General features: G+C 40.9%; 2 protein-coding genes across 2 annotated transcripts in view; one reads left to right on the forward strand and one right to left on the reverse strand.

The window, feature by feature from the left end:
• Window positions 1-4,020: 4,020 nt before the first annotated feature.
• LOC131877544 (serine protease 27-like) lies at window positions 4,021-6,842 on the reverse strand. The gene is made up of 11 exons (XM_059223246.1): window positions 6,705-6,842; window positions 6,048-6,264; window positions 5,839-5,975; window positions 5,522-5,703; window positions 5,250-5,442; window positions 5,030-5,125; window positions 4,806-4,956; window positions 4,653-4,715; window positions 4,457-4,582; window positions 4,267-4,393; window positions 4,021-4,192 (listed from the first exon to the last, which is right to left on the reverse strand). The coding sequence occupies exons 2-11, from the start codon at window positions 6,255-6,257 to the stop codon at window positions 4,131-4,133; spliced, it is 1,347 nt and encodes a 448-aa protein (XP_059079229.1). The 5' UTR covers window positions 6,258-6,264; window positions 6,705-6,842; the 3' UTR covers window positions 4,021-4,130.
• A 3,291-nt stretch (window positions 6,843-10,133) lies between these two features.
• Window positions 10,134-18,774, forward strand: part of LOC131878444 (uronyl 2-sulfotransferase-like) — a 25,538-nt gene continuing 16,897 nt past the window's right edge. Inside the window, exons 1-3 of the mRNA XM_059224424.1 lie at window positions 10,134-10,499; window positions 11,212-11,342; window positions 13,154-13,412. Of these exons, the coding sequence (XP_059080407.1) occupies window positions 10,275-10,499; window positions 11,212-11,342; window positions 13,154-13,412 (615 nt within the window). The 5' untranslated portion in view covers window positions 10,134-10,274. The remainder of the gene's footprint in view (window positions 10,500-11,211; window positions 11,343-13,153; window positions 13,413-18,774) is intronic.

Genomic DNA, 18,774 nt, shown 5'->3' on the forward strand with positions numbered 1-18,774 from the left:
GACGAGTTTGTTGAGATTGATGATGTCACTCAAATGGAGCGCTTAGATGATCTTGTAGTCAAAGATCAAGATCCTTTTGCGGCCATCAAGGACTTGAGGCTTTCAAGCCCTCCTGGTCCTAATGGTGCGACATCTCAGTTTCTAATGAGATGCTCACTGGTTCTTGCTCCTGTTTTCTTGTACTTGATGCATTGTATCTTGGATCAGGGCCAGTTTCCATCTTCTCTAAAGTTAACTTGTGTTGTTCCAATTGTTAAAGATGGAGATAAATCGCTCCCCAGTAACTATAGGCCGATTTCTCTCACTTCGAATATTGCCAAGTTGTTTGAGAAGATCACGAAGTTCGAACTTGTAGAGCTTCTTGAAGTCCATGATGTCCTTTTTCCTAGCCAGCATGGGTTCTGAGCACATTTTAGCACGGTTACCCAACAGATTGACCATAGAGGTAGAGCAGATCATTGAGGGACTAGAGAGACATGAGTTGGCTGTTGTTGTATATCTTGATTTTGCCAAGGCCTTTGATAAAATAGATCATGGCCTTTTATTGAATAGACTTCATGACATTGGGGTCCAATGCAAGGTTCTCAATTGGATAAGAAGCTTCATTAAGGATAGGAAGCAAATTGTTAAGGTCGAGGGATCCCTTACTGACATATATGATGTCAAGTCGGGTGTTCTCCAGGGTTCCATCCTAAGGCCCCTCGTTTTTATATTATTTATTGCCCCACTTCAAAACCTTGGTATTACTGCCAGTCTCTCTTCTTATGCTGACGACACTAAGTTAGTTTCTTGTAGGAATGGCCAAGATTCCAGTAGCCTTGCAAAGGACCTAGATAGAATCTACCTTGGGGTAACTGAGAGTAATCTGGCCCTGTAAGGAATGCAATTCCGCTTAATGACCTTCGGATCAACTTCTTTGAATACTCCACTCACAGATAATGGAAGTAAATATATTGAGCAGGTCTCAGCGATGAAAGATTTAGGTGTAGTCCTCCAAAATAAACAATAATAATAATATTTTTTATTGCGACTCTGGTCATGTCAGGCTGGGATTTTACATTATTCAGAGAAGGTACAAAAAGTATCTGATGCTGTACGTCTTCAAAAGCATTCATGAGCTTTGTCCCAACCCAGGATTTAGGGTCAATTCTAGTGACCGTAGAGGCTTAACGTGCGTTTTGAGAGCACCTTCAAGCCCTGGAGAATCCAGGCTAGTTCAAACAATGAAGTCCCCATCTCTTCTTTCTCGGGCTCCTTCATTGTTTAATTTGCTTCCCTCTGATATTCGTAGGGAATACGTAGGCCTTGTTGATCCAGTAGCATGTTTCAAGTCAGGCTAGGACAAATTTTTAGATTGCATTCCAGATCAACCCTACATTCAATGATTAGCTCGGTCTGCCAACTCAAATTTATTGGTAGATTAAATATCATATAAAGATTGAAAGGTAATTAAATAGACGAATTGAAAATCTTCATTTTAATAGTGCTGGGGATTTTATTCTCTTTAGCCATTAGAAAAAAACATGAAAGAAACAAACCAAAAAGAAATAGTCTTGACAAAACAAAAATTTGCACTAAGGGCATTCTGTCAATGCTTTTTGCGACGAATTTCATTTGCAGAAAAATGACCCTACCTTTAATTGAAGAGATTTACTTTTCTTATTTCATTACTTGGACTCGAAATCTGGCTCAGAGTTGCACCAAGAGCACGCTGATTTGGCGGGAAACTCGTTCACAATCCATATTTCTAGAAGTTTGGCAATGACCTATATGACCAATATCATGCGACCCTTCGAACNCAAAACCTTGGTATTACTGCCAGTCTCTCTTCTTATGCTGACGATACAAAGTTAGTGTCTGGTAGGAATGGCCAAGATTCCAGTAGCCTTGCAAAGGACCTAGATAGAATCTACTTTGGGGTAACTGAGAGTAATATGGCCCTGTAAGGAATGTAATTCCGCTCAATGACCTTAGGATCAACTTCTTTGAATACTCCACTCACAGATAATGGAAGTAAATATATTTCATTACTTGGACTCGAAATCTGGCTCAGAGTTGCACTGACCAAGAGCACGCTGATTTGGCGGGAAACTCGTTCACAATCCATATTTCTAGAAGTTTGGCAATGACCTATATCATGCGACCCTTCGAACCTGGTCATGATGCCCTCCTTTTCGTTCAGTATTAAAATGCCCTCATGATGAAATTATATAATATTGATCTTACCTATAGATCCACAGGGTCACAGCGCATATGGTTCCGTAACAATCAAAATCGAACAAGAGTTTGCAGGTTCATCAAAAAACGCTTAAAAGCCATCACCGAAGCAGGCATCAAATACAAGTTCATCACAACTCACACGGCCTTCTTGGACCCACGGGAATGTGAGCTCCCCCTCTCCACACTCATCTACATGAACCAATTTCGTCACCCAATTACCAGGTTCATTTCTGATTTTTACTATTCAAGACGAAAAAGTAATTCTACAAAAGTAAGACAAAACTGTTCGCATTAAAAATGTTGTGAAACAACGACATATTTGAAAAAGTGAGCTTTTTTTCAAACTCTTCGACTTTACAGATGACTACTATCAAAAATATCGTGCATTTTCGGGAAGGAAAGCGGAATAAATTTTATGCCATTAATCAGCTTTGTGGATTTGATGACATTTGCACAACTCTTTCTCCTCAAGTGTTACAACGAGCCAAATCCAATGCGGAGTCATTTTATCCAATTATTGGGATTTTGGAGGATCTTGAGATATCCTTAAAGCTATACGAACACTTCTTGCCTCAGATATTTACTGGGGCACATGAATATTACCTAAACCAAGCCAGGCAAAAACTCAATAACAATTCCCATCCTGAACCAACCGAAAGAGAGTTAGAATTGCTGGCCAGCCATTTAAAACTGGATATTGAATTCTATGAATATCTCCGACGCCGCTTACATCGACAAGCCATTATCGTTGGCATGGATGGACCAATCATTTAAGTCATTTTCGTTCTTGTTTAACTTGGTATTAACAGTATTGATCCCATTTCCTTAAACGAAGAACATGATGCTTTTGAACCTGGGATGTGTTGTAACCTTTGCTTTCAAGTTTTTTTGGGCAAACTCCGTTTTGAAAATTCGTTTGAACCCATTGGTAGTATGGACCACTACGGTCGCTTACCACCTTTCGTGGTTCCTTTGCAAATGAGATATATTCTTATTGAACAACCTTTCTTCGTGGGACTTCCTTTCCCTTCTTTCAACGCTGAAAATACGTTGGATCCCTGCAAATTGCCTTGTCTGACATATGCATTCTCAATACGCTAGTCAACCGCCAGATTTTGGATCCTCGATGAGGCATGAGTTAGAGGCAACTTGAGACTTCAAAATAATGGTTATGTCACCTCAAACCCACATAAAAATGAAGAGTTTATTTCGCAACGTGTTTCGAAATTCAAAATGTATACGTGAGAGAAGAAATGGGTTAGAACTCAAAAAGAACAACTGGATAGTGTTGGAATGTTGGGCCAAAACTAAAAAGTTTGAAAGGCTTAATGCCAGTTATATTTTCAAACTACAAATACTTTCACCTTTTCATTTTGGCATCATTTAAAGATCACCAGCTTTGCAATTACTTTTTGAAGTAAAGTAATGGCTCGTTTTCTTTGTGGGAAAGTCAACATAATATATGTTGGTTTATTTAACCATGTGTTCAAGGAAGATAACGTCTAGCTGTATGATTCTAATTAGATGAAGGAATAATGTAGACACGACAAAGATTCTCATTAAGTTCCTTGTTCATATCGATCACAGCTGAGGCCAAGAGATCATCAAAGATATGTCTAAAGAATATACAAGACGAGTTTAAGTTCATGCCACATTACACCATCTTGCTTTCTAAGTGTTTTAATGAACATTACTTGCAGTTCATATTTTTTCAAAAAATATTCGCCCATGCCGTACCCTCATCAATTGGCAGATTTTAAAGAAAAGGTTTAACCTCCTAATGGTGAGTAAAAAAGCGGCTTGATTCTGAATTATTTTATTCATACATTAAGCGTAAAGTATTAGATATTTTCACTTGCAATTCAAACGCCTCAGAACGGGAAGGTCTTGGTGATAAGTGATAACACATTTCAGTTGGAAGGACGTTCACAAGTTGGTGTACCCGTCAGGCCCAAAATCCAGTTCAGGGCAGCTGTAGCCAAGAATATGGGGTTAAGTTCCCGCTTCTAAAGTAGGTCAATTCATGGATGAGCTGCGTATTTATACCTGACACTTTGGCGTACACGCCGGGTCTGTTGGCATTAGCGCAACCAACTCCAAATGAGGTGACTCCATGAACTTCATAGTAGCTTCCCGTGAAGTGGTTGGACACCAGAGGTCCACCGCTGTCACCCTATATCGAAATAACAAAAGCAATAACTCGACATTCTTTTTGCAGGTCATCTTTATAACTCACTTGACACGAGTCTTTGCCCCCGGCAGCCAACCCTGCACACAGCATGTTATTCGTAATGACAAGTCCCGGAATGTCGGTACTCAGACTTTGTTGGCAAGAAGCGGAGTCCACAGTTGGTATGGTGACCTTCACATGGACATAAAGTGATATTTTGATGCTCTACATCTTATTTCCCTATCATTTTTCGAGTTCTTACCTCTTGGAGGACATCGGCACCTTGTCCTTGGAATGAGGTTGCACCCCAACCTGTTGCTGTGACCTGGGGCAATAAGAGGCCACATGAATCGAAATCGTGGATTTGTTTTTTTCTTTTCTGTGCTGAAGTAAGCATTTAGCAATGTATTCTTACGTCAGTTCCGGTTGGCAGTTCAGAGCCCAGGGTCGGCAAACAGACTGGCCTAATGTTCGAAACTGTGTCGAATAGAATTGGGCGATCTAATTCTATAACAGCAAAATCGTTGTCCAATGTTAATGTATTATATCTGGGATGGATTGCAAGGCTGAAGGAACAATAATAAGACGTAAAGCTGCAGATGGCATTTTGGTCGAAATAATGCTTAATTCAATTCAAACCTTTTCGCTGTCCTAAATGCTAAAGGTGACACAGAAGCCTGATTGCCTAGGTCGTGCAAACCCAAAACGGCAAAAACATTTGAGACATTCCCGAAACTGAAGCGAAAAAACAAATTCATAATTATTCAAACCCTGATTTCAACGGATCTCTTCANAAAAACAAATTCATAATTATTCAAACCCTGATTTCAACGGATCTCTTCAGTTCTTCGGGACTTACTCGATAAAGGAAGATGGAAAGCAATGGGCAGCAGAGAGGACAAATCGGTCCGAAATCAAGGTACCCCCGCAAGTGGCTGCCTGTTCTGGATTGGAGGGGTTCGTTGTAGCTACATATACTTGCCAAGGATACTCATTGACTTCTGTGTCTTGGCCACCGACAATCCTATTCTGTCTATTGGGCACTCCACATTCTATAAAGGGGCAGCAGACAACGGGCTATGAAACAGAAATTCACATGACCAAACATCATGATTGTAGTCTGATATTTACGACATGACACAGGGGTGGAGGTTGTGGTCAAGGGCGCCTCGGTTGTGGAAGGTTCATTGTCCGCACAAGACACAAAGCATTGAAAGCCATCGAAATCGTTGTTTTTGCGATTGGTTTTGAACAAAACACGAAGCCTCTTGCTTGGCGTTGTCAGACCTAGGAAGCCGATTGCGCCGCAATGCCTTAAAAAAATTGGATATTTGACAATCAAGCAAAATTCCTCATGCTTGCGCCTATCAAGAACTAGCTCTAAAGTTGGGTCTCAACCAGAAATCGTTACCGCTATTGGTCGTAAAGGATGGCTGTCTTCCACTAACCTCTCATTGTTTACAAAGCTGGACAAACCAGTTCCCTTAAAGTTGAGAAAGTCCCTTTTGCATTCACCATTTGAATTTGCTGGTTCCAATTCAAAACGGTCGCAACCAATGGTTATGGCTGGACATTTTCTTTGTTTCTAAAGTAGCAGAGGAAACCATTAGTCTGAATTTCGAACCCATCATCTTCTAGGTATGGTGTATGTCCTGACTCGAAAAATGTGGGTGCAACGTTGTGGACCATCATAGCCACCGGGTTGGGAGAAGTTGTGGCTTCGAATGACAAAGCGATCACCGGGTCCCAAATCATTCAGACCATTAACGGAACTGCATTCTTCAACGAGAATGTCGACACCATGTGCCAGATGAATCAAGACCAATCCAAAGAGGAGTCCACTCAGGACTAAAAGTTGAGAGTGCATCCTGGTTCTGAAGATAAAAGCCACTTTTAGAGAAAATTCCGTGTTTTTGAGTTGTGTCTACTCCTACCGAAAGCTATTTGCACTGTTAAGTCTTACGTCTATAAGAGATAATTTTTGTAAATCGTTCACATATTTAGTCTTAGATGGAGCGTTCAGGCTTTTGAAAGATATGAGTCAAAACGTTCAGACTCATAATGTGTCCCTTCGTGCCAGACAAAAGACTAACTAAAAATATTTTTTTAGACCAAATCAACTACCATGTCCTTCCTTTCATGATCCCAAAAGTTGATTAGATACTTCTAAGCGATTGCGGACAATTAGACGACAAAAATCAATAAAGGCTTAAGAAAAGCGGCTCGCCCAAATGAAGATCAGCAGTGGTGATTTTAGGGGCAATAACGTGTATAATGCTGTTTCTCTTTGGTTCGGATACTGTAAAGGCTTTACCTTGATTATCTCTGCACGATGGTACCACAAGTGTTTGCTGTTTCTCAATTGTCGAACGTAATAAATCTATTTATACTACCTTTGTAACGGGTAAGCAAAACAATGCAAAAAAATAACACTTTTTAGGTGAATTATGAGGTTAAATCATCACGACACCAACAGCACGACCAGAAATCCTAAGTGATTTAATATTTTTTTCAGTGAGGCTGTCTTACTTGAGGCTAGCTGAGGAATTAATTTTGTTCGATTACATACAATTGTATGAGCAGCTCATTATTACTCAAAGAGAAATATCTCGCAGTCACAAAACAGGAAGGTCTCCGGCCTATTTTCTATTGACAATATGATCTCGAACATGTGAGACGTGAGCAGAATCTCTGAAGTTTCTCACCGTCAAACCACAGAGGAATAAGCTAGGCCAAGGAAAGCTCTACCCTGGACACATAGTCACCCAAAAAATCAACAGCTGCGAGACATCGAAAGGGCTAAATTTGAAGCGACCGTGCTCTGGTCCTATGAAATCTGAAGTGAAATCCGTTTGTAAATCATTGTGTTAGTACTACTCAATAGTGGGTTGACCTCACTACCATTTTGTCAAACCATTTCAAGAAGTTGGCCAACCTGACCCGTCCCCTCACACTGGATTAGAGCCATTGAAGATATCAAATCCAATATCCTCTGATCGTCTGTTCTACGTTTGAAAACATCGTATCAAGATCCAGATAGGACTCAAAACTGAAGAGAAAGGTATGAATGACCCTTCATTGGTGACAAAGTGTCCCCAACTCTGACCCAAGCAGCCTTACTTTTTGCAGCCCAGAGACCGCCCATTCTTAGGTATTTCCCAGGACTTGTCCATCCATAGACCAAAGACCTGTCATCAAGGCTTGTGAATGCAAGCAACCTGGGGAGTATGATGTGGATTCATCAAAACTAAGAAAGAGGTTGACCACCCTGAACAAGTTGAGATTATTGACATATGATTGGGCATTGGGAAGAAATGAAGAAATGAAGAAAACCAAAAAATGATCAGTTTACCCTTGATACATATTGAAGTCATATGAATGATGGATGTGAACTTCGTGTTGTTTGGTCTTTTGATTATGAAATGCATTTGAAAAAGCCCATCGAGTTACCTCTTTTTAAATGTATCAGATATATTTCTGTCAACACAGTTTTGTGCAAGAGCTTTGTAACAAAAAACTTCTCAACAGACACTTTTATCTCATTGTTCAAAAGGACTCTTTGTTGTTAAGCCCATATAAACTATATATCACGACACTTTTAGATTATATTTTTAATGGCTGAAAGCGTGTATACCTGCCAAAAGCAACTTTATTTCGGTTCAAGTAACTACCATAAATAGAATGGTGGTAAAAAGGGAGGAATTAAACACTAGAATAGTGTAGTACATTGGCTATTTTACATTTCTGGGTACTTTTTACATTATTACATTATACACCCAGTTTGATAACAACATATCACCAGACAAGGTGACGAAAATAACATTAGTGATGAACGTTATTGCTCTGATTACCAAGGTTTTAACAAAACTAACACGTTTTTTGACCTACTGAAGAGCTAGTGCACATTGCCCTTTCGTTGTCTGCCTTGTGGGCACTGTCCACCTCCATGTCTAGAGAACTCCTTGGCTAGGCTGAAAGAGACTGGGAGCAAGTCAGTTAGAGCATTTTTAAGGGAAAATGGGTTGTGACAACTGAACGGGTTGTAAGGATAGTTACTGATTGTAGAGGCGCTTTCTTCAATTGGCAAGAGTAGCCCTGCACCATGTAAGTTGCTATCAAAACAACAACGGACTCGTTTCCATGCCCTTTGGTTTCATGTTCAAAAAAGTGAAATTTGCAAAGTTTCGCTCGAGCATGCGGTGATGGCACAAAGTATGGTCCTATGTCCACTTTCAGGTGCTCATTCTTGCATGAACTTGAAATTTGCAAATTAGGGCAATTTTTGGTGGACGAATTTTAAACATATTTGTGACAAGGTAAACTTTGGGTCATAATGGAAAAAGACCGTCATATTGCTTACTATGCTATTCGTCATGAAAGAGACCTGTGATTCGAATCTTTCTTTGTACGCCTTGCAAACATTTCTTTGTCTTTTTACCCTAAAAAAAGGTCTATAAAGAGACATAATTTTATGCATTAAATCAGTGATAGAAGTATGTAGTTAGCATTTTAGACTTACTTCCGTGGCTGAGTTGTGGCTTCGAATTGGTTCAATCCAATTTAAGCAGGTTGCACAAACATTTCAAACCTTCACAGTTATTTTTCTGACCAATTGAATTGTGTTTAGGCTACTGATTTTGGTCAAATTAATATTCCACATGAAAAAAGCTGAAAATATCATTTGACAAACAAACATCAGGCTTCGGGGGAAATGGCTGGGTTGTCTTTAAGTGGAGTTTAAATTTCTAATTGTAAGGAAATATACATGAAAGGAGGGCATTATTTAAGTTACACAGAGTAGTACCAAAGTCCAGTCCATTAAGTTTCATTTTGAAGTTTGGACTCTGATAAATTTGGTGATAGCCAAAGGATCCAAAATAGACAAGTAAAAACAGACTTTTTTTTTAAGAAATATCATTTGATTACTATGCATCATTCATATGAATTGAGAGAACAGCATGTACCTGGAAGGTCCAATATAGTTGTTTGAGGTTGAGGGCTATTCTCAGAGTGAGGACCATAGGTTTATTACAAGTGCACCAAATTACTTGAAATTTGATTAAAATGATTCTGAAACAATATCTCTTAAACAACAATATTGACTGATTGGATCTAGTGCAAATTCTTGCTTTATCAAGAACACTTACTTGGTACTTCTCAGTAATTGTACTTCAAGACATGTCAGTAAAAGTTTTGAGCCAATTTTTTTTTCACCCACTGAAATTGAACTTTTCTTTCAGAGCTCTAGTTATCAAGTAGTTGCTTTGAAATTATCCCAAAAGATGCAAAGTCTGAGGATGATGAATATCATAGACTGGCTTGCAATTACGATTGGGATCAATCTGTTTGCAAAAGCAGGCTATGAAAAAGTACAACGGAGATTACAGTCTTAAACAATGTTTATTTCCGGTCCAGTTGGTATTTACCGGTATTTGTAGCAACATAATCACTCCTTGTAGTTTCGGGCAATTCGGGACAGAACTCCCTCAAAACCTGTGGATATTTAGGCAGCATTTGCCATGAAACAACGCGTGCTTTCGTGTCAAATTTAGACCAAAGGCACCTCTCTCTTCTCCTAGGATCAGCACGTTCATGTGTTCCAAAACGCACAAGTGTTACTTGTTGCTTGATTTAGACAAATAGACACAGATTTAAGCCCTTTGAACATGAAAACCCAGGGTATTTATTAGTATATCATTGATATCAAAAGATTGTCGAATCATTCTATTCCTAAAATGGGTGAAATAAAATATCAGTGACCTGGGAATCATACATTATATCACGCATAAGAGGAATCAAAGTAATGCTCCACAAGCGAGGATTAAGAAATTAATGCTCCTCGAATTTTGATAGCAATTTCAAAGTGCAGTTAAGTTTGCTTGCTATGAAAATTTACAGACGTGTGAAATATTGCTGCTGCAAGCTGCAAGGTCATGCAAAGTCAAAGCATGGAGTATTGGCGTTTTTCTTGGCTCTTGGAACTGCCTGCATATTGTTCCGGGGGCATTGGAACCTTGTCTATTTTGACCAGGAACATTCTGGAACAAATTCAAGTGCATTGCAGATTCCTCTGTTGGGTAAAATGAACAAGTTTGGCATCAAGAATGAAGTAAGTTCATGGTTGGGCTGGTTGGCTAGAATCATGAAGAATAGAGATGGGAGAAATATGCAAGAGTTTTACACAAAATATGCACCGAAATGGTGAAATACAATAAAAACCCGTCAAAGTGATATTTTTGGGAAGAAGCAAAACTTTCACTTTAACGGAGTTTTCACTTTAACCAGGTTCCACTTATTCAGATCGATAAAGGTGCACAAGGTGTTGAAATAAGTTGAGATGTTGTCAAGTCACGTTGCTTTAATTATCAACATCATACATTTTCGTTTTTTAGATTTTCCGCTGCCGAGCCCTCATATAATTCACGCTAGCGTATCTAATCAGGGTTTCCAATTTTACACATTCATTTTCCATGTTTTTTGGAGTTGTAAACCCCCCACCAATAATAATAAAGGACCTGAGGAAAAATGGTATATTCGGAGAGATGAAGAATCACCTGACCTTTGCTAATCTTTCTTTATAAAGCATCTTCAGTTTATGTGAAAGCATTACAAAACCTTAGTTTTGGCGTCTGCAGGGTAGCCAAATTTCTATATCATGGGGTCCAGATATTTCATAAGTTTCCGTTTAGCGAGGTTCTAAGATTTGAGCAGTTTCCTTACCTTTATTTGATTCGCCCTCGTATGTGTTCGTTAATTGACACTGAATAAACTGATACATTCTGTGGTAATTTTACTTCATCCTTTCGATATGTTTGTTCCAGGTTAGGCCTCCTATCAAACCATTAAATATTGCTGGTCCGAATAAAACGATGATTTTCTACAACAGGATTTCAAAGTGTGGCTCTACTACGATAAACAACTTAGTGGAAACTCTTCCCAACGGCAACAAAGTGTAAGTTTCCGCCCAGAAAATGGGGGGCAACATGACTTCAACCAAAAGCTTAACAATAAATCTATTCGAATGGGTTGCTGCCTTACTGAGGCAGATTGTTCCAAACTATTTCTAACATTTGGTGTCTAGCCATATGAATGAATACATGTATATGGCCAACCCCTCTGAACTGGGGCTTTTGCTTGAAACAAGTAAAGTTTTTTAAATCACCCTTGGGACCCTCCTCCAATGAATCTACTTTGGCCGAAAATGAGTCCCTCATTACTAAGGCTCGGGAAAAAAATTAAATTGATTTAATATTTTGTTTTTCTTTTGGTCGGAAAATCGTTTTTGTCTCAGAACCTCTGATTTTGATGCGAGAAAATGCATGTGTGTGTGTGTGGTGGTGGGGGAAGGCAAATGGATTGGAGGGATAAAAAGTGTCAACCTTGATATTCATTAAAATTGGTTCGGAATTCTGGTTGAGGTAAAAGCTCATGGATACATTTGAGATGTATTGTAAAAGATACCTTTGCACCTCCTTTAAATACTGCATACTGCTTTGTCCCAATCTTCTTGGTTTGTTGCAATATAGCACTTGTTCTCAAATTCTCACATTATTCCTGCTTGCCTTTTTGGCAAAAGCTCAAACTTTTCCTAAAAATGCATATAGAACCTCAATACCTTAAACGCAAAAAAGGAAATACAAAAACATTTGCGTTTTAGCCCTGGTCTTTTCATCCTAAGCGATAGCTAAAATAAAGCACTCAGAGGAATTGAATTTGATCTAGATACCTGCATGGTTTAGGGTATTCATTTGGGGGGTCCAAGCTAGGAGACAACTTCCAGGCTTTTTGATTTAAAAGATTTTCAAATAATGAACTATATTGAATTTTGGTAATTGCTTCAAACTTTTGCAAAATTAGTTTAATGTCGTCTTTTCATGTGGCTTTTTCGCATTTAAGCAGGCTCATATCTTTGCGTTTGAGAATTTTTTTCCTGTGAAAATGAATGATTTGGTGCTTTAAAAAACAAATTTTGGGGATTATTTTAGCCTCAATTTTTTTCCCGAACTCTACTCATTAAACAACCATTCCTAGGAGATAGTCCATTATATTCCACATCAAATGTGGTTGCTTTCGCATCAAGGCAAATGCTTTCTTTTCGCATGTTTTACTTTTCTGAGCATTGAGAAGACAAAATGCACCTCAAGTGTATATTTTCCATTGAGGTAAGAACTCCGCCTTAGCTGTTTCCGTCAATTTTTTGATGACAACTCTGGGTGGCCGTCTAATATCTGAACAGCAATCTTTTACGCTCTCCTATTGACTTGTCAAACTCAAAAATTTCGCACTAACCTCTAAAAGTTGTGAAGGCGAATGTACGACCCATAACCCAAAACAAGTACGACAAATAAATCGTCGGCACAAGGTTCCGTGAGACAGATTTCAAGGCATTGCGAATTCCTAATTTTGACAAGTCAATACAAAGTCTCATTGGGGAAATTTGGGATCATTCCGGATTATTTAACAAAAAAATGAATGAAGTCAATTCACAAATTAAAGTTGGCTGATCTGGCAAATCACACTATCTAACGAATTTGAGCTACTTTTAGCATTATTTCCTCAATCTAATGGCTACTTTATTTCACACTCTCTTTTAATCAATTCTAATATTCTTCCTTTTCAATCATGCGTGTCGCAATTTATATCATCCTCATTCATTTTTGGCCTCTGCTTTGGCTTAGGTGGGCTCAAAACTAAATCATACACAGATCGTTTGTTTTGTGTTAGTTAAGAACACTCTTTGCCCATGAATAATCTTTGTTGCAGATACACAGGGTCAAAACGTATTTGGTCCCGACACAACCGAAATCAAACCGATGTTTGTAAGTTCATTGTGAATCGTTTGAATGCCACCGTTGAAGGTGGTATCAAACACAAGTTCATCACCACTCACACGGCCTTCTTGGACCCAAGGGATTGCAGGCTACCCCTCTCCACACTTATCTACATAAACCAATTTCGCCACCCAGTCACCAGGTTTATTTCGGCGTTTTACTATTCTCGATGGAAACGCAAATCCACAGGAGTAAGTTCAAGTTGTTTTTTGTGTTTAGTTTTTCATGGGCTTTTCCAACTGCTACAGGGAATGTCATTCCCAGAACTATTAAAATGAAAGGTTATAATTTGTTTACTTATTACCTTTTAATCTTTATATGATACTTGGTCTACCAACAAAGTTGGCAGACCGAGTTAGTCCTTGAATGTAGGGTTGATCTGGAATGCTATATAAAAATTTGTTCAAGTCCGACTTGAAAGATGGTACCGGATCAATAAGGCGTAGGTATTCCCTGGGAATTATGGAGGGAACAATTTTCACAATGGAGGCGCACGAGAAAGAAGAAAAGTGGACTGCATTGTTCGAGCTTCCGTGGACTCTTGAGGGCTTGAAGATGCTCTCAAAACGCACATTAAACCTCTACAGTCACCAGAATTGACCCTAATGGATTGCAAATACTTTGTGGGTCAGAATGATACGGAAGTAATTTTGCAAATCTATTTTGGAAGTAAACCAAGACACATTGTCGGCTGAATATTGCCCATCGAGGCAAAAGACGAGAGCTGTATTCTTGAATGATCAGCTCACCGCTCTTGTCTCACCAATGAGATGACTGCCATAATGGTTGAAAAGCTTTTTTGAAGTTTGGCAGAAATAGCCAAACAAACCATGGTAGCTTTTAAGCATATTGACGTTCCATTTGGGCCAGAGTTCAATAAATCAATTGGATCAAAATTGCTCCTAATGCTTTTAAGAGGTAGAAAGAAAACTGGAACAGATGAATTCCTTTTTTTGTTTTTTTTTTTTCACGGGCCTTCATAACCGCTACAGGAAATATAATCCCTAGAGGTTATAACTTGTTTATTTATTACCTTTCAATATTTATACGATATTTGGTCTCAAGCATTTTTCTCAAAACTTAATAAGGCTTTATGACCACCGTGATTGACGGGTGAGACGAGAGGAGAGGAAACCACCGAATCGAAGAAAACAGCTGAGAGCTCTCTCATAGGGCTTGTCAAGTGAACGCGTTCACAAGCAACTGACGTTATTCCATTGAGTAAAATCAAAGACAGCATCTCCATCGAAACCGCACTATGCATGCATTGAATTTTGACATTAATCAGATTTTTCATGCTTGTCTAAGCAAATAGCATTGTGGTTTTACATGCTTGTCTAAGCAAATAGCATTGTGGTATTGAGCCAATTTAATTGTGCGTTCACTGATTAACACCAAACATGCTCATTTAGTATGCTTTTGTAGCACAACTCGCTCAAAATCACTCGATTATTGAAAATGCAATGGGCGAATGGTGCGAGTTGACTGTGATGTTTGTCTTAGTTCTCTCTCTCTCCCCAAAAATGCCCAAAATCAGGGTGCCGGACCACATTTTTCCTTGCATTTCCTTTACTTGACATCCCCTATAACATTGTCTGTTGTATGTATCGTCTTCAGAAGTCAAGTGAGTGCGGCGTAACTAGGTGGTAACTTGATATGGCTTTTTGAACACCGTTCGAAAGCTCTTGTCAAGCAACTCTCAATGGCGTTTGGCGGTGACAAATGTCTTTCATTTGAATGACATTGCATCTTCCAGGGATAAACAAGAGCCCCTTTGCTCCTCTTCCATTTAAATCAAGGTTGTGCTAGTGGTCACCCTTATGTGAATCTATCTGTCGGTGTTAGAGATATCGATGAAGAGTGTAAATAAAGCAGTTAAAACTAGCACATGGTGGCAGCGCACGTGTTCCTACTTACACCTATGTAATTCGTGATTCCTACGCGCGAAAGGGATCCGGATTGGGGATACGTCAAGTTTGGGGGTCGTGAGCGTCAGGGTGGATTCCCTAGAGGTCAGTCTCGGCAGTATGTCAGTCGAGATGACCGGGATGCTCGTTCCCACGCCTAAGCAGCGGGATGAAACGATCCAAGAATACGTTACTTACTTTAGTCGGGTAGTTCTCGCCAATGCGTGGTCGGATGCGCAAGCGCAAAGGTCTTTGGGGCGTGTATCGACGCAAAGTGCACCGCCCTTGACGACCTGTCAGCAGATACATTGGCCAGCTTTGCAGCCATCAAACCAGGGCTGTGTGGAGCAAATGAGAAGATTCATAGGGAGGCCCAAGTTCAAGAATTTTTTTGGGCTTTAACAATGAAACCACAAGAGCCCATCCGAGGTTTTGCAGATCGTTGCAAAATCGTGGTTGGTGAAATTTATCCCAAGTTTGCCAAAACCAATAGGGAAGCCATCGCAAGAGATCGATTTGTCCATGGGCTACCCAAACCTATTCAGGTGTTCGTTCTGAACCATCCAAATGCCAAATGGGATGAGGCCATCAAACACGCTCTAATGGCCGAAGGCTTGCAGAAAGGCCCATTAAAGGGCATGTTCCAATCTTGATCAGGGCGACCGGAAACGGGCAAATCATCGGAACAAGAAGGAAAGGGGGTGATGTGCTACGCTTGTAAGGAGAAAGGACACATGGCCACTAGTTGCCCGAAGAAAAAGAAGCACGTTCAGGCGGTGAGGGCAATCGGCCAAGTTAAACCTGTCATCAACATGACGTTAAACGGATGCCTGATTCAAGCATTGGTGGACACAGGGGCCGCAGTAAGTCTGCTGCCGGAAACTCAATTTGAGGCCAATGGTGGGATCGCCACGGAGTTTATAACCGCGTCAGGTAGCCCACTGAAAGCGTCCGGTACTCTCCAATGCAGCGTCAAAATGGATGATTGGGAGGGGCAGCACGAGTTTTATGTCGGCTCTGTGAATGGACCCGTCGTGGGGATGGACTTCCTGGCCCTGAATGGAGTGATCATCGAAGCCGCTACCGGGAAAATTCGCATGAAAGCTTGCCCCTCGTCCGCGTCCCGTTCTCCCCAACGTACTATAGGCACGCAAATAGAGACGGCCATCCCGTTACTCGATGAAGATAACATTGGGGAGGTAATGATTATCTCAGCCGAGGACTTTTTGGAAGGTGCGGAATGCTTGGATTCGAAACCAACACCTTCTGTTCCACCTAAAGTCCAAAAGTTTGTATCAGAGTTCCCCAAGGTCTTTAATGGGCTGGGACGCGCCAAGGCCGGTGTTCACGAAATTCGTACTGGAGAGGCCGGCCCTATAACCGTACCAAATTGAAGAATTCCGGTGCATTTATCAGACAAAGCTGACATCTCAATCAAGAAAATGAAGGAACTGGGAGTGATACAAAAGAGTTCCAGTGGGTGGTCCTTCCCTGTTGTGTTGATCAAGAAGAAAAGTGGGGATGTCCAAGTGGCAATCGATTACCGCGAGTTGAACAAGATTACAAAAGAAAGATGCTTTCCCAATGCCGAGAATTGATGAAGTCTTGGAAAAATTGCAAGGATCTTGTGTGTTTAGTACTATCAATTGCAACCACGGGTATTACCAAGTTCCCTTGAAACCGGCGGATTCCCAAAAGACAGCGTTCCGGTTCAAGGGGGAACTCCTGGAGTTTTCTTGCATGCCGTTTGGTCTTTCGTCCGCTCCAGCAACATTCTGTAGGATAATGAGGTTTGTCTTCAATGAGGTACCAAATATTTCCGTCTACTTTGACGATATTTGTGTACACTCCCAATCGCGGGATCAACATGAAAAGGACCTCCGTCGCGCCCTCAATCTTCTTGGAGGGGCTGGGCTCACAGCAAATCTCGAGAAGTGCTCGTTCTTTCAAGAAAAAATTGAATTCCTGGGATTTGAAGTTTCGCATAATTTGGTTAAACCCTTGCCGTCAATTGGTCGAGCAATCCGCGTGCTTCCCAGCCCAGTAAATGCAAAGGAACTTAGTGTTGGGACTAATGGGCTACTACAGGTCAATGGTGCCAAACTATGCCGCAAGGACCACGAGTCTTGTAGAAATGTTGAAGGCAAATGTTCCATTTAAGTGGGAAGAGGCGGAAAAACGGGCGTTTCAAGACATCAAAGAATTTCTGGTACATGACGCCCAGCGTCGAACTCCAAATGCGAATGAGGAGTTTGTGGTAAAAACAGATGCTTGTGTCGAAGGCATTGGTGCAGTTCTCATGCAAAAGGAGAAGAATCACTTGGTGGCCGTGGAATACGCAAGTAAGAAGCTGTCAAATGCCGAAAAAAATTACCCAACCATCGAGCAGGAGGCTCTACCGATCTTGTTTGCCGTCAATCGTTGGGAGCATTTTCTGATCAGGAGGCCTTTTTTGCTTCAAACCAATCATCGGCCACTGGCTTGGTTAGGTGGCCATTTTAGACACGGGAGCAACAAGGACAGTCTCCCCAGGCTCATTGATACCTGAGGGCGTCACGCCGATGCCGTCAAGAACGCGACTAACGGCAGCAAACGGGACAGAAATCGCCAACGCAGGGTGTGTGAATCTTATTTTGTCGACCCTGGGGGGAATACCTGCAGTCGTATTGGCAATAGTTTCCCCAGATTTGAAGGGTCCAATGCTAGTTGGATTCAAAGATTTGGTTGCAATGGACATTCTTCCACCAGATTTTCCTCGCATTAATGGCGTAAGTGATGAGGTCAAGACAGACACAGTCGAAAACGTTAAGCGCGACTTTGGCCGATACATTGGTTGACTCACTTGGTGAGGCTTCAGGTACCATAAGGGGTCCAAAAATGAAGATTCACGTTGATGCTTCCATAGCAGTCAAACCATGCCAGGTCACAACGGCTCGTCAGGTGCCGATTCATATGAAGGACATCACAGATAAGTTAAACGGACGAGCTTATCACTACTGGCGTCATCATTCTGTGTGACGAACCAACCGAATGGACATCGCCCGCCCACTTCATGGAGAAATCAGGGGGAAGAAGGCGAGACTTGTCACGGATTACCGCATGCTAAACAAGATCATCAAGAGGCCAATACATCCGTTTTGTTCGCCCCCTGATCTCATCAGACAAATTCGCCCGATTCAAGGTGGTTCGCGAAAGTGGATGCAGTTCACGGTTATTTCCAGGTGCCGTTGGATTATAGAGTTCTCTGTTGACGGCATTTTTACTGCTCGAGGAAAATATCGATACACCGTCAATCCAATGGGTTTGAATGCCAGCTCAGATGAATTCAATCGCCGCTCTGACGAGGCAGTCCAAGGTCTGGACTATGTTCTGAAAATTGTGGATGATTGATGATCCCACCCTCTAGAGAGCTATTATTCGTTCGGCTGAGGGAGTTTTTGGAGCGTTGCAGAGCTGCTGGCATTCGGTATCATTGTCAAAACTAGCCATGGGCCAAAAAATGAAGTTTGCCGGCTTTGTTGTCAGCTCAGAAGGCGTTAAGCCTGATCCACACAAAGTGTCAGCTATAGCACAATTTCCAACTCCAACCAACATAACAGAGCTTCGATGGGTCTGGCTAATCAGCTGGGACATTTCCTGCCCGATT

The sequence above is a fragment of the Tigriopus californicus genome, chromosome 3 (assembly GCF_007210705.1).
Source record: "Tigriopus californicus strain San Diego chromosome 3, Tcal_SD_v2.1, whole genome shotgun sequence".
Classification (NCBI taxonomy): domain Eukaryota; kingdom Metazoa; phylum Arthropoda; class Copepoda; order Harpacticoida; family Harpacticidae; genus Tigriopus; species Tigriopus californicus.

Excerpts from the sequence above, each read along its gene's own strand:
- LOC131877544 (XM_059223246.1), bottom strand. The coding sequence starts at position 6,257 with ATGCACTCTCAACTTTTAGTCCTGAGTGGACTCCTCTTTGGATTGGTC. Across the intron at positions 5,126-5,249 it reads TTTCCATCTTCCTTTATCGA|TTTCGGGAATGTCTCAAATG; the intron begins GTAAGTCCCGAA and ends TTTTCGCTTCAG. Across the intron at positions 4,193-4,266 it reads CGTGTACGCCAAAGTGTCAG|CTGCCCTGAACTGGATTTTG; the intron begins GTATAAATACGC and ends TCTTGGCTACAG.